The sequence below is a fragment of the Gopherus flavomarginatus genome, chromosome 16 (assembly GCF_025201925.1).
Source record: "Gopherus flavomarginatus isolate rGopFla2 chromosome 16, rGopFla2.mat.asm, whole genome shotgun sequence".
Taxonomy (NCBI): Eukaryota; Metazoa; Chordata; order Testudines; family Testudinidae; genus Gopherus; species Gopherus flavomarginatus.
Window position 1 is genome coordinate 27,729,686 of NC_066632.1, and position 13,114 is coordinate 27,742,799.

Genomic DNA, 13,114 nt, shown 5'->3' on the forward strand with positions numbered 1-13,114 from the left:
GGAATGTACTATTGCCCGGGCGGGGGTACACAGCAATCTAGGGGAATGAACCATTCTGCGTAGGTGTCAGAGGGGGCATACCATTCTCTACGCTGTTGGGATTGTTGTTCCGAGGGCATGTACCAATCTCTGAACAACAGGGGGAAGGGAATCCGTTGGAGTGGTCCTCTCCTTGTTTGTGTGTTGGGGGGAAAGTGCCATTCTCGACGCGGTGGGGGTGCACGGGGGATGTACCATTCTGTGTGCCCCTGAAGGGGCCATTGTGCCACCTCAGAACGTGCCCAGCACAGAGCCATGAGGTAGCATCCAAACAGGGTGACCTCATGTCAAGGCTGCACAGAGCAATTAAAGGGCCCCAAGGTGGGATCATGCCCCATTGAGATGCCATCATGGCCCCACAGCATCCTGAGCCTGGGGCCATGGAAGTGGATTTCAAGTAGCACCAACCTCAAGCCTTCAAAACCCTGAGTCAGGCCTTCAGAATCATCAGACTGGCTTAAAAACAATACACTTGGGGCTCTTCTGGTTCATGTTGGCCCTCTTTTCTCCACAACCATGAGATAAAGGCCAAGAGTCTCACAGTAATGTCAGGACTCCAGGGTCTGAGGCTTCAAGAAGAATTCCAAATATTGTGATACCTGTAACAAGTCACAAGAGTTACAACACTGCATCACATCAAGATCTTTGAGCCTCAACCAGAGCAATAAGATGGCGAGAAAGCTGGGTCATGTTGTACTCAAACATCACTGTGACCCACAAGATGTGGCTCTGTTTCATAGTCTCCGACAGATGTTTTGTCACCTTTTTATCAGAGACAGAGGAGCTATCCCCCACCCTCAGGAGGAGAAAATTAATCTATCCAGAGTAACAGGTAACCTGTGAAAAAGACCAACATGAATCTCCAATTCTGAAAAAAATGGACTCTCTCAGGCTAAGCTCTTTGGGGCAGGGACCTACCTTTTTTATATATGTCCAGGGGCATAATTGAGGAGCAGGCATTGCCCCCCCAGCTCCAGGCCTCGGGCAGGCACATAATTTACACACATTGCCACATGCAGCCTTGACCTGACTGGAGCTAGCTGCCCCGCCATATATAGAAGTCAAACTATGCCTGTGTATATGCTTGTGTATTACCTAGCATCAGGGGGATCTCTGATCCATCAATACAAATAATTTCTAATAATAAACACGCACACGCACATGCTTGCACACACATACACAGACAGTTCTCTCTCCAGTCTATTTTAGATAGTTCTATACTGCCACCCATCACCTTAGTATCTGAGTGCCTTCCACATAAAAGCAGTATTAAACTGTGAAATCCCAAGTGCACTTTGTGAAGACTCTGGCATTTCACCCTTTATGGGGTAAAAATTCCAAAGCTCAGGGTAGTGTTTATTAATTTAATTTGATTAATTTGCTTTCTTTTTGTGATGTGGAAGAGGGGTATAGGTTGAGGTTTTGAGGTAGAAGAGGGTGGTTATTAGCATAAGCAGTGCTGGTTGAAATTTTGTAATTAAAAAAATGGCCTTTTTTCAAAACCTGACGTTTTCTTGAACATTTTTTTCTTTGTTTCCTTAAAAAAAAAAAAAACTTGAAAGACAAGACATTTAGTCTGTTTTTAGTTTATAATTTTTTTTTCAAACCTTGTCTCCCTTTTTTCCTCCCTTTTTCAGTAGTAAAATACAAAAGGAGGAGGGAGTGAAAGGGGGAAGAGGAGAGAAAATAAAAAGGGGAAAGAATGTCAGGGGAAGAATTACTGAAAATAAACCCCAAACCCCAAGATGTAAAACAAACATTTGTGAAAAACTTTTAATATAAAAAAATAGTTGATTTTTTTAAGTTGCATAATGAAAAATTCAGCAAAATTGTGTACATTTTTATCTAGCCCTCCATTTTAGGACTCTTGCACCTATCTTTGAGTATCTGGTATTGGCCACTATTGGAGACAGGATACTGCAGTAGGTGGACTCCTGATCTTGTCTGGCAATTCGTAGGTTCCTAATGCTCTTTTCCCATAACTCATAGGAGGCCATGAGAGGCCTGTATTCTAAGGATTATCTGCTTTCCCCACTCACACACCATAAGGTGGCAAAGAGCTTTAATTCTTTGTATTTGTAGGATAAGATCAAGAGCAGGAACAGATGAAACTTTGGAGTGGGAAATGTGTGGAGTCCTGAAAGTGGGTGAGGGGAGAAGGAACAAATGCCAGCATTTCAATTTAGAGAGACAAGGTGAGTAAGGTAATATCTTACTGGACCAACGGTGAGAGAGACAGGCTTTCAAGCTTACATAGAGCTCTTCTTCAGGTCTGAAGTGCTCTGTGTAAGCACAAAAGCATGTCTCTCTCACCAAGAAAAGTTGGTCCAATAAAAGATATTACATCACCCATCATGTCTCCCTAATATCCTGGGACCATCACAGCTACAACATTGCATACAACATTTAAATTTGCCAGCTTGGTAGGGCAGTGAGTTCTGCTAAATAAAGAAAAATTTCCAAAGAATACAAGAAGGATCCAAGAACAATGATTTCCAGCCACAATATTGCACTGATAATCAAAGTATGATCCATGGGCACTTGTGATCTCCTTTCCTGGTGGTCTGCAGACTGAAATATTTTATAGACAAAAGGTAGGAAATTGGGTTTGGGAGGGGAAGTGAGTCCATGAAAAGCTTTTTCTTAAATAGCCTTACAAAGCATTAAAAGCTTGAGCACCAGTTATGTTAGGGAATCCCTGCAGCTCCTCTCCAGGAATGGCTTCATTTGAAATTACTCTGACAAGCAATTCTATTTTTAAAATGTCCAGCACCACTAGAGTCTTGTCCCTGCAACCACTCGCATGTGTCCCACTGAGGACTACTTGTGCTTGAAGTACATAAATGATAGAAAGATTATTGGACAACTGCAGCTCTGACCTTCTGTAGTACAGCCAGCAATGTCACCTTCTACCAGAAAGCTGTACTGACCGGGATATAACTGTTCTAGAGCCTTCTCGTTAAGCTAGGGTGACCAGATGTCCTGTTTTTATAGGGACAGTCGTCCTGTTTTTTGGGACTTTTTCTTATATAGGTGCCTATTACCCCCCACCCACTGTCCTGTTTTTTCACAGTTGCTATCTGGTCACCCTATGTTAAGCACTCCTGTTGAAATCTCCTTAGGGGATATTTAATTAGTAAATCCTGTTTGGTAGGTGTCTTATCTATGTACATTCCATTCACTGTGCCTGATGATATCAGGATAGAACCAGAGGAAAAGTTATTATGACATCACCCAGACAAATAGAATATTCTCATCTCTTGGTGACAAGTCCATTTGTCCCTCTGCTGTTGAGCTAACAGCCAGAGAAACTGGACCTCCAACTACACCTCTAGAACAAGGAAACTAAACAGGCTTACCCTGTGATTCAGTTTGGAATTGTCAGAAGTTTATTCTTCGTGCAGAAAAACTACCAGGTTCTAAACATGGTAGTGCAAGAATCATCATCATCATCATCATCATCATTAGGAAGCTCATATGAATCTGAAACAAACTCAGAACCTGAGCTTGAAGCTGCAGCCTCTAAATTGGAACTCATTATCAGTCCTCTCACTGAAATCCCCCCCTCAGTGAAGAACATACTGGAGAAAATTGATGCTGCCCAGCTCGACAGAGCCAGGAAGGTACATCTTGACACTGAGTACCTGATCTTTGGGTCTGCTGAATGCCTCCTGTGAGTAGGATGCAAGGGAGACTAGCCCTTTGTAGGAGAGGCATCAGAGATAGGTGGAGGTCTCAGATTTTATGCTCCACAAAATATTCCCATTACCGTTAGGGGTCTTGAGTTGCTTTCCATTTTAGTGAACAGCTCGTGTTCATTTCCGGTTGGTTTTATCAGCAATTCGAGGAGCAGAATATTTACTTCCTGATATTTGTCATTTAGAAATAAAGGGACATGATCCTGAGAAGTGTTAAGCACTCCCATTTGCAGTGCTGAGACCCTCCCTAGCTAGGTTCTATTCCTAACTCATCCTCTGTTATATGTTACTGTAGCACCCAGATCTCCTAAGTCAGATCAGAGCCTCATTGTACTAGGCAGCACATAATGAGAAGCAGCTCCTGCCTCAAAGAGTTTACAATCTGAATAGAGAAGTCAAACAAAGGTAGGAGAAAGGAAGTATTATCTCACGTAGAAATTTAAGTGACTTGCCCAAGGTCACACAAGGAGTCTGTGGCAGAATGAAACCTAGCTCTCCTGAGTCCCAGTCCAGTGGATTTGCTTACCTGGGCTTGAGCTCCTTGCATGTAGGGTGATCTAGAAACAGTATTATTAAGGCCTCATCCTGTCTCTTTAGGAGGTTTTTAAGCAACTGTTTGTAATTCTGGACAACGTGAACCGGGTGTGTGACCGCTTCAAAGGGGACGAACGGATGGACCCAGAGATAGAAGAACAGTTTTTCCTCTCCGGCACTTGGGCTGAGAGGAAACGGCGGGCACTTCTACTGGACAAAGTAGTCATCCTGCTCAACACCAGCACAGCTCAAGGGAAAGATTTAAAGTTTGTTCTGGAATCATTAAAAGAATGGGGTAAGTTAATGGAAACAAATGGCCCCTGGGATGCTCCAGAGTACAGGCAGCTCTAGAGCCGTAGCCCTAAACTTTAGGGATGTCTGGAACCATGCTCTCCACCTGGCCCCTATATCTCTATCATGGGGTCAGTCAAAAACCTGGATCCAAAAGCCTCTGAACTTTGGGGAAGTTTTGAGCTGGAGTCCAACTTCATAGTTTGATCCCATTGTGATATTTGGGTGATCACCCAGGCTGGTAAGGGGTTTGGTCACCACCTTCCGTTATAATCTTGGAGTGCTTTAATGCTGTGCTGCTATGGCTCAGATCCCAGACACCAGTAGCTTGGTATATTTTTATAGTAAATGGCAGTATGCAATCGGTTGATTTAACTGCTTTTTTGGGGGAGTTAAACTTCTTGTTCTCTGCAGGGGGTGTCTGGACCCCAATTGTCACACCTGTCTCTGCTCAAACCCTGCAGCTATATAGTGGGGGGTGGGTCTGATTTACAGGACCATCTTGAATTTAACCTTTAGAATACCAGGAATCAGGTGATTTGCCCTCATGGTTCTCCACTGAAGGATCTAAGATGAATTATATTAGTTTTTAATACCTGTCACACTCTCTGTCCCCAAACATGATCCCCACCTCCTTCTCACCAGCAAGGGGAGACAGCCACTTGCCCACCTCCTTAGCCCTCTCAGAGGCCCTTACTGAATGCCCTAAAACTCCATCTCACAGACTCCTGCTCCCTGCCCACCCTACAGCATTGCTGTCCCCACCTCCCTATATATTTTCCTGTGTTTGTGTGATATGTTACAGTGTTCACCAGACCTCCTTGTGCAGCTTTGAGACCCTTCTGTGGCCATACCTGGCTGTAGAGACATATCACGTATGAATTGCTAACCATCAGGCCGAGATCTTTTGTATCATTTAATAAGGGTTTGATTTTCTGCTGGAAGGTAATTAACATGAGCTTCATTCCCCTTTTTGCTTTGGCTCTTTTCAAGGTGAAATGTTGTCAGAAGGCAAAGAACAAGTAGGAGACACCTCCACTGTCCAGTGGGTCAGTGATATGGAGACCAAGCTGCTGACCTCCCTTGATTATACAGAAGGATGTATAATGCAGCTAATCAATCTCTGCACACCTCTTGTGGAAAACAGAAGGAAAAAGAGGGGGAAATCAAGTATGTGTTTCAAACATCTTGAAATAAGAAAAGGAAAGGAATTAATATTTCTGATTAATTTGGACGAACAGAGATCTGATGGATATGTAGCCAGTTTTTCAAAAGTGACCTTCAGGCATGAGGCATTTCAATATGCTTTCCAGCCTAGTGTACATCTTTATTGTGAGCACCCCAGTGTTTTCCCAGTCAGAGGCAAACTGAGTAGACAAGCTAGATACAGAAAGGATTATTATCCCCATTTTAAATATGGGGGACTGAGCAGTGAAGAATCTAGCCTAATGTCACTAGGGTGACCAGACAGCCAGTGTGAAAAATCAGGGTGGAGGTGGGGGATAATAGGAGCCTATATAAGAAAAAGACCCAAAAATCAGGACTGTCACTATAAAATCAGGACATCTGGTCACCCTAAATGTCACACAGAGAGTTTGTGGCAGAGACATACATTGAACCCAGATCATCTGAGTTTTATCCCAGAGCTTTAACCATAGGACCATCCTTCATTTCATTATAGACCTTAATTCTTTCTCCTTGTGTGTCTAACTTTCCCAGTTGTTCCCAAAACCGGCATGTGGAGAGCATGGCGAGAGAAAGTTGCACAGAAACCTCACGAAGCCCAGCCCTTGAGCCCTGAACAAATGCTAGAAGATGAATCTGTAACTTTCTCCAGGACGTCTGAGCTCCTTACCATGTTACAGGAATTTGTAGGTTCTATACTGTTCAACAAAGCAGAAGTTGTTGTTGTTAAATATATAGTGACAATGGTGGCCAATCTCACCAAAGCCTTCACTCTGCTAACCAAACAGTCCCGTGGCCTGCAAGCAAAGTATGATACCTTAGTATCCCAGGAGTCCAGGAAGCAGGAAGTTCAGTGTGTGAACCTTCAAAAGGAAGTACAGGTGCTTAATGAGAAAAAGGCATCTTTGGAGGCTCGAGTCCAAAGCATTGAACACAAATACAAGATGCTTTTCATAGAAAATGAGGCAATACAAAAAGAACTGCACAAGATGAAGGAAAAAGCAGCAGTAAAGATAGAACTGTCTTTAAGAGACATGAAATCTGGGGCCAGGGCTTCTTATGAAAGGAAATCCCAGGAAGATGATAAACATGTGAGTAGGGAAAAGGTTGCGAATCTGTCAGCTGAAAAGCTGTCATGGAAATCCCAGGCAGATCTTGCTAAATCCATCAGTGGGAAAAGGGAGGCAAAGGTACCAGATAAAAAGCAGCTTCAGAGACCATTGGTAGAGAAAACAGAAGATACCAGTGACAAACAAGATGCAAAGCTTCTAGATAAAAAGCCAGCACTGAAAGCCTCAATAGAGAGAGGTGAAGGCACCAGTGACAAATGGGATACAAAGCTTCTAGATAAAAAGCCAGCACTGAAAGCCTCAGCAGAGAGAGGTGAAGGCACCAATGACAAACAGAAAGCCCTGGTAGAGAGAACTCAAGACACTGTTGTCAAATGGGATGCAGTCATCCCAGTGGAAAAACAAGAAGAGACTTCAGAAGACCTGGCTGGAAGACAGCATGAACAACCTCTGGACAGTGAGCAAACAGAGGCTGCTGACAAATGGGATGTGAACCTCCTGGGTGGAACCCAGGAAGTTGTTGAAGATGTCACTGGTGAGTGGCATAAGATCCTACCAGATGAAGATGAGCTCAAGGCTGACAGTGAAGAAGAAATTGAAAGGCTCCCATCCCCAACAGAACTCCCATACCAAGGGGTATCTAGGAAAGGAAAGCAGAGGAGGAAGAAGGAAAGCCTGTACACTGAGGAGACACGTACAATAATGCCTCAGAGCCCTATCAGCAGAAGCATGCTGGACTCATCCACTGCACTGTATGGATTTAATTCAGCTATCCTGGGTTATCTAGAGCAGAAGATGGAGAAGCTATGGAAATGTCCCTCTCCTGGGAAGAGACAAGCAGAGAGGATGCTGCCCAAGGACCCAGAAGCCCAAAGGCTCTACATGGCCTTGGAGAGGAAACTGGAAGAATGCTTCTCAAAAATGAAGATAAGATATTCCAGCAGCTTAGAGGAACAGAAGCTTCCAAGGAGCCTGGAGCTGACTGAAGAGCATGATGAAGAGGCAAAGCCACCCTTAGAGGTTCTTCCTGGGATCCTCATTCCAGGGAAAGAAGTCCCTGGTTCCTCCATCCAGTTGAATGACCCTGACAGTCCCTTCTTGGAGTCCAAAGTTCCTGTGATCTCACAGTGGAGACTTCCTGCAGCCCTGTTGAAGGAGCCTAATATCTCAGCACATTTTCAATTTCCCAAGCAATGGCAGCAGCAATGGCAGCAACAGCAGCAGGAGAAATGGCAGGAGGAGGAACAGGAATGGTTTAAGAAGATACAGAAGCAGCAGCACTATCAGGTGCAATGGCAGTCACCACAGCCTGAGGAGCAGCTCCAGCAGCAGCTGCAAGGGGTAAAGGAGAAGGTAGAGGTGGAGCCGCTGCAGCAGGAAGAGCATCAGTTTGAGGAGCTGCAGCCACAGCAGGAAGGGCAGAAAGAGAAGCACAAGCAGTGGAAGAAGCAGCTGGAGGAACAAGCAGAGGAGCAGAGTCTGAGGCAGCAGCAGCTGGAGCAGCAGCAGAGGCTATATCAGCAGTGGCAGGAAGAGCAGCAGAAAAAGCATGAGGAGCAGCAGAGGCTGTGGCGGCAGCAGGAGGTGGAGCAGGAGGAGGTGCAGAGACTGTGGCAGCAGCAGCAGGAAGAGCGTCAGAGGCTGTGGCAGCAGCATGAGGAGGAGCAGCAGGAGCAGCAGAAACTGTGGCAGCAGAAGGAGCAAGAGCATGAGCAGCAGGCAAGGTACTGGCAGCAGCAGATGGAGGAGCATGAGGAGCAGCTGCATCTGTGGCAGCAGGAGCAGGAAGAACATGACCTTCACCTGAGCCAGTGGCAGCAGCAGGAGGTGAAGCAGCAGGAGCAGGAAAAGCACTGGCAGCAGCAGGTGGAGGAGCATGAGAAGCAGCGGCAGCTGTGGCAGCAGGAGCAAGAAGAACATGACCTTCACCTGAGCCAGTGGCAGCAGCAGGAGGTGAAGCAGCAGGAGCAGGAGAGGCTATGGCTACAGCAGTTGCATGAACAGCAAGAGCTGCTGCAAAAACAGATACAGCAGGAGCAGTACCTGATCCCAAAGTCTAAATCAGTTCCCAGGAGCAGAGAACCTGGGACCCTGGAACACTTGACAAAACAGACCCCACTAAGGCCAAGGAGAGATATTGCAAAGGAAGAGGTCCTACTGTGTGAATATTTCAAGGCTTCTACCCAGCAAATGGTTCCCACTCAGAGCAAAGTATCCCTGCACTCTCAAGCTCAGTCTACTGAGGAGACTAACTGGCTCCCGACGCTGGCTCAGAAGACCAAAGGGAAGAGCTTGGTGCCCTCCAGCATGTCAGAGAAGCGATACTGGGTGGATGTGGAGGCTCAGAGGGAGAACTTGGTGCTGCTGGGCCAGGCGACCCGGAAGTGCAGACTACCCCCACACCTGCACATGCAGGCGAAGGAAGTTATCACTGAGACCCTGCACACTGATGTTGAGAGGCTGGCTCTCCTCTTCCACAAATACATCTCCTTCTGCCACCTCCAGCATGTCAGGTACCAACATATGCAGACTACTGTTATCCATGTGGGGCCAAATCCTTGCTAAGGACCTGTTCCTGCTGCCATCAAAGCCAATGTGAGCCTGTCCATTGAGTTTAATGGGAGCAGGACTTTGCTCAGTCTTTACACAGGCAAAATTCCTATTGAAGCCAATGGTACAAATCCTGAGGGCCTTACTCAGACCACAGGCCTTGTGGCAGCTGGGGAATAAGTAAGGTGCAGATACACCTAGTTCATGCCCCCTCCCTTCCCTGACGTGCCACACACACAAAAACACCCTGGAATATCCCTCTACCTGGGGCTCTGGTGATAGGGCTCAAATAACGTCTTGCACCCGGGTATTCTCCAAAGGACAGCTGCTTTGCAGCCTCTTTGTTCGGCTGTTCCTCAGGGCAGCCAGGATGGGGTCCAGTTGATCAGATCCTGACTGGTGCTAAGCATGTGTAGCACCCATTACAGTCTGCTTCTATTGAGCTCAGTGGTCAAACTCTCACTGATCTCAGTCAGAACAGGATTGTGCAAAGTGTGCTCAGCATCTATCAGGATTTGGCCCTAGCTCAGCAATAGACAGACCATTTCCTTTACTTCTATGGCCGTTCTGGGTGGTTGGTGCCTCTTGGTATTTGTCCCATAACCAATCAGATTAGCCTATCAAGTCTCTCTCTCTATATTTTTTTTTAGGGTTGGAAGATAAAAGTCTCAAAGAACCACAGAGGAAACTCCACATGGTCTCATCACCCAGTGATATGAGTGGGGTTTCCATGCTCCAAAATATCAGGGCTGAGATCCATTGTGCAGATCTGACAGAAAAACCTGGCCTCAAAATTACAGATGGGTCAAAGCCAGAACCATTTATCCCACCCCTAATCATGAATTTTGAGAAAAAAGGTAGTGATGAACTCAAGCCACAGCCCTTGGATTTAGATTTCAAACACCCCAAATGTCAAAAGTTTTGGATACAGGGTTGTGATCTGGACCAGCTCTAATTAAAAGAGATGCAAACAAGGTACTGCAACATCTAGAAATTAAGATAATAGGACATTAGAAAACCTGGGATGGCTGGATGTATGGCTAGACAGAACCCTAAATCCAAAGCACCCCTCAGTTTGCATATCCTTCCCCACTCCCCTGCTAATACAACACACACCAAACGATGTAAATAGGTTCTGTTGTGGAGAAGAAATACTTCTCATAATTTAATTCCTTTTCTTTCTATTCCAAGACAAACCTTAATGTCCAGATTGGAAGCTGCCAGAGCTGTAAATGATGGTGCTGAGGTCCGGAACTTGTGTACATATGTGGAGAGGGTGGATGCTTACCGGAAAAAGGTGCTACAGTGCTGGGTGGCCAAACAAAAAACAGCAGAGCAGGCACGTCGACACTGCCTTGGCAAGATGATTTCCTTGTTTGCCCAGGTTAGCTTTTGGGGCGACGTTTTCTTCTTAGTTCCCACAGATGATCCTGCTGACATCACTGGCGTAACCAAGAGAAAAGCGTGGCCCTTGGTTTTTATTGGTCACTTTTGTTTCTAAAATTAGAAATATCCAATGGCATAACAAGATAGAAAAATAGCGTGTAAGGGGCTAGGATGAAATTCCCCCCGTGCAGAAATGTCAGCGCAAGGCCTATGCCAAAGGCCCAAAGGGCATAAGTGGGACTTAAGTAGTGCATCAGTCTTGCTCTGTCTGTCTGCACAGGAGTGGATGTCACCTTTACTGATATTTCCCATCTATCCTTGAATCCTAGTCTTCCAGGGAGTGGGGAGGGTGTTGAGGATCAATTGTGGTTGCAAAGAAGAGGGCTGGTCCAGAGATTAGGGTACTAGTTTCAGACTTGGTTCAAGTCCCTGCTCGGCCACAGACTTCTTGGGTGACCTTGGGCAAGTCACTTAGCATCGCTGTGCCTCAGATACCCATTTGCAAACAGCATAATAACTACCCTACAGGGGTGCTCTGAGGACAAATACATTAAAGATTGTTAGGTGCTCAGGTACTATGGTAATGGAGGCGAGATAAATACTTCGCCTTCAATTGAAAGGAGCTGGAGAAAGCATGCTACTCAGTATCAGGCATAGTAACATTTTGCCTAACTGCCTGTAGCCTCCAGAAAAGCCAACAGGAGTTGTGGGTGCTTGGCAGCTTTCTGGGATTTGAAATAATTAATAAATCCCTGTAAAAAAGGTTAAAGTGCCACTTTCTCCTCTTTTAAATCCCTCCATAAAACCTACCTCTGCCATGATGCCTAAACATCACTGTCACCTGGCGAACGGAGGCTTCTGCTTTTATTTTATGCTAACCTTTGTTTTATTGTTTCCTCATCTCATCAAATCCACTCCCCATCCCATTTGTCTGCTGTGTCCACTTGTTGCATCCTAATAGCTAGATTGTGAGCTCTCTGGGGCAGGGATTGTCTGTTTGGTACTGGCCTATAATTACTATATTATCTCTACTAGTCTTTTACTAATGATTACGAACTCCAATCCTTATGTTCTTACTCAAACTCCTACTGGCAGAGGATTTAGATGTTTTTGTTGTTATTATTATTTATTATTACCAGTGTACAGATTAATTGGACCTGGTTCTCCTCTCCCCTAATCCAGTTTTACCCCTGGTAGCCCTTTTGATTTCAGTCAGGTTATTTCTGAATGTGAGTGAGAGAAAGGAAAGGGGAAGCCCTGGCAGCAGGACGACAGCTTCTTTTCTTTTTGTTCCATTAGCTCCGACTGAGCGCTGAACTCCACCTCAACAGCCCATCCCCACTCGTAATCAAAGCAATGGATGAAATGAAGGAGTTCCCGTCCTCAGCCCATGCCAGATCCAAATCCCTTGGCTATCCAAGCCCCCTGGCAAGTGTGAAGAAAGTCAGAGACTTTATGCATCCAGCTGGAGTCAGGTATATGGGAGTCTGGAAATGTTCAAGGCAGCCCCTATTAACACACCTTGCCTTGCTACAGCCCCAAATTGTGATCTGATGCTCAGGTCCTCTTTATGGTCCTGATCCTGTGAGGTGCTGGTTGCCTCCTCTAAGAGGCTGAGCACCTACAACTCTCACTGACTTTTGAGAGTGATCAACTTCTACCAGGATCAAGCCCCAAGAGCCCCAGCATTCGACTTGTCCTCTCCCCCTTTTCACTGTCTCCCTCTTTCAAGACCTCCAGCCAGAGTAAGACATACCCTGTGTTCCCATGTTGGCTGTTTCAGCTTTTTCCCTTCCTCTCTGTACTTGCTCTGTGGCTACGCAGAGGACTTCAGTCTCCAGGGCTGCCAACCACCTTTTGAAGCCCAATCCTGCTGAGCACCCTCAATTGCTACTGAGCCAAGTCCTGTCATTGACTCAAGCAAACTCCCTTTGGAGTCTAATCCTGAGAGGCACTTCTCACTTCCATCTCCCACTGAAGTTCTTAGAACACTGGACCACTTATGTAGGTGCTTAAATATGGGTTTAAATGCCTTGTTTGTACATTCTGGGTCGAGTCAGGAGCCCATGGCTTGGCCCATCACATTTATTACTGTGTTAATAGGTTTGTAGCTGAGTAGTTTTTATTGCTTCCAAATGACTGCGTTCTTGTTCTCTTGCAGTGAACAGGTTTGTGGCCAGATAGAGTCAGTGTGGAGGACCGATGTCATCTCTCACAGTTTTCCTATTGTTCCAAAACCCCCTGTGTCACTGGTCTGGTCCCAGGCTGGTTTCCCAGATATCCCTAGATTTCTGGAACTGGATGTGAGCTCACTTAGGAGCAAACCCCTTAAGTCTCTGCAGACACGGTAAGCAGCCTTAC

General features: G+C 45.8%; 1 protein-coding gene across 1 annotated transcript in view; it reads left to right on the forward strand.

Annotated features, from left to right (window-relative positions):
• The first annotated feature begins 2,343 nt into the window (after positions 1–2,343).
• FAM186A (family with sequence similarity 186 member A) overlaps positions 2,344–13,114 on the forward strand; it is a 38,768-nt gene continuing 27,997 nt past the window's right edge. Inside the window, exons 1-8 of the mRNA XM_050925365.1 lie at positions 2,344–3,662; positions 4,335–4,566; positions 5,556–5,732; positions 6,282–7,055; positions 7,131–9,330; positions 10,559–10,751; positions 12,053–12,228; positions 12,915–13,100. Coding sequence (XP_050781322.1) covers positions 3,465–3,662; positions 4,335–4,566; positions 5,556–5,732; positions 6,282–7,055; positions 7,131–9,330; positions 10,559–10,751; positions 12,053–12,228; positions 12,915–13,100 — 4,136 coding nt within the window. The 5' untranslated portion in view covers positions 2,344–3,464. The remainder of the gene's footprint in view (positions 3,663–4,334; positions 4,567–5,555; positions 5,733–6,281; positions 7,056–7,130; positions 9,331–10,558; positions 10,752–12,052; positions 12,229–12,914; positions 13,101–13,114) is intronic.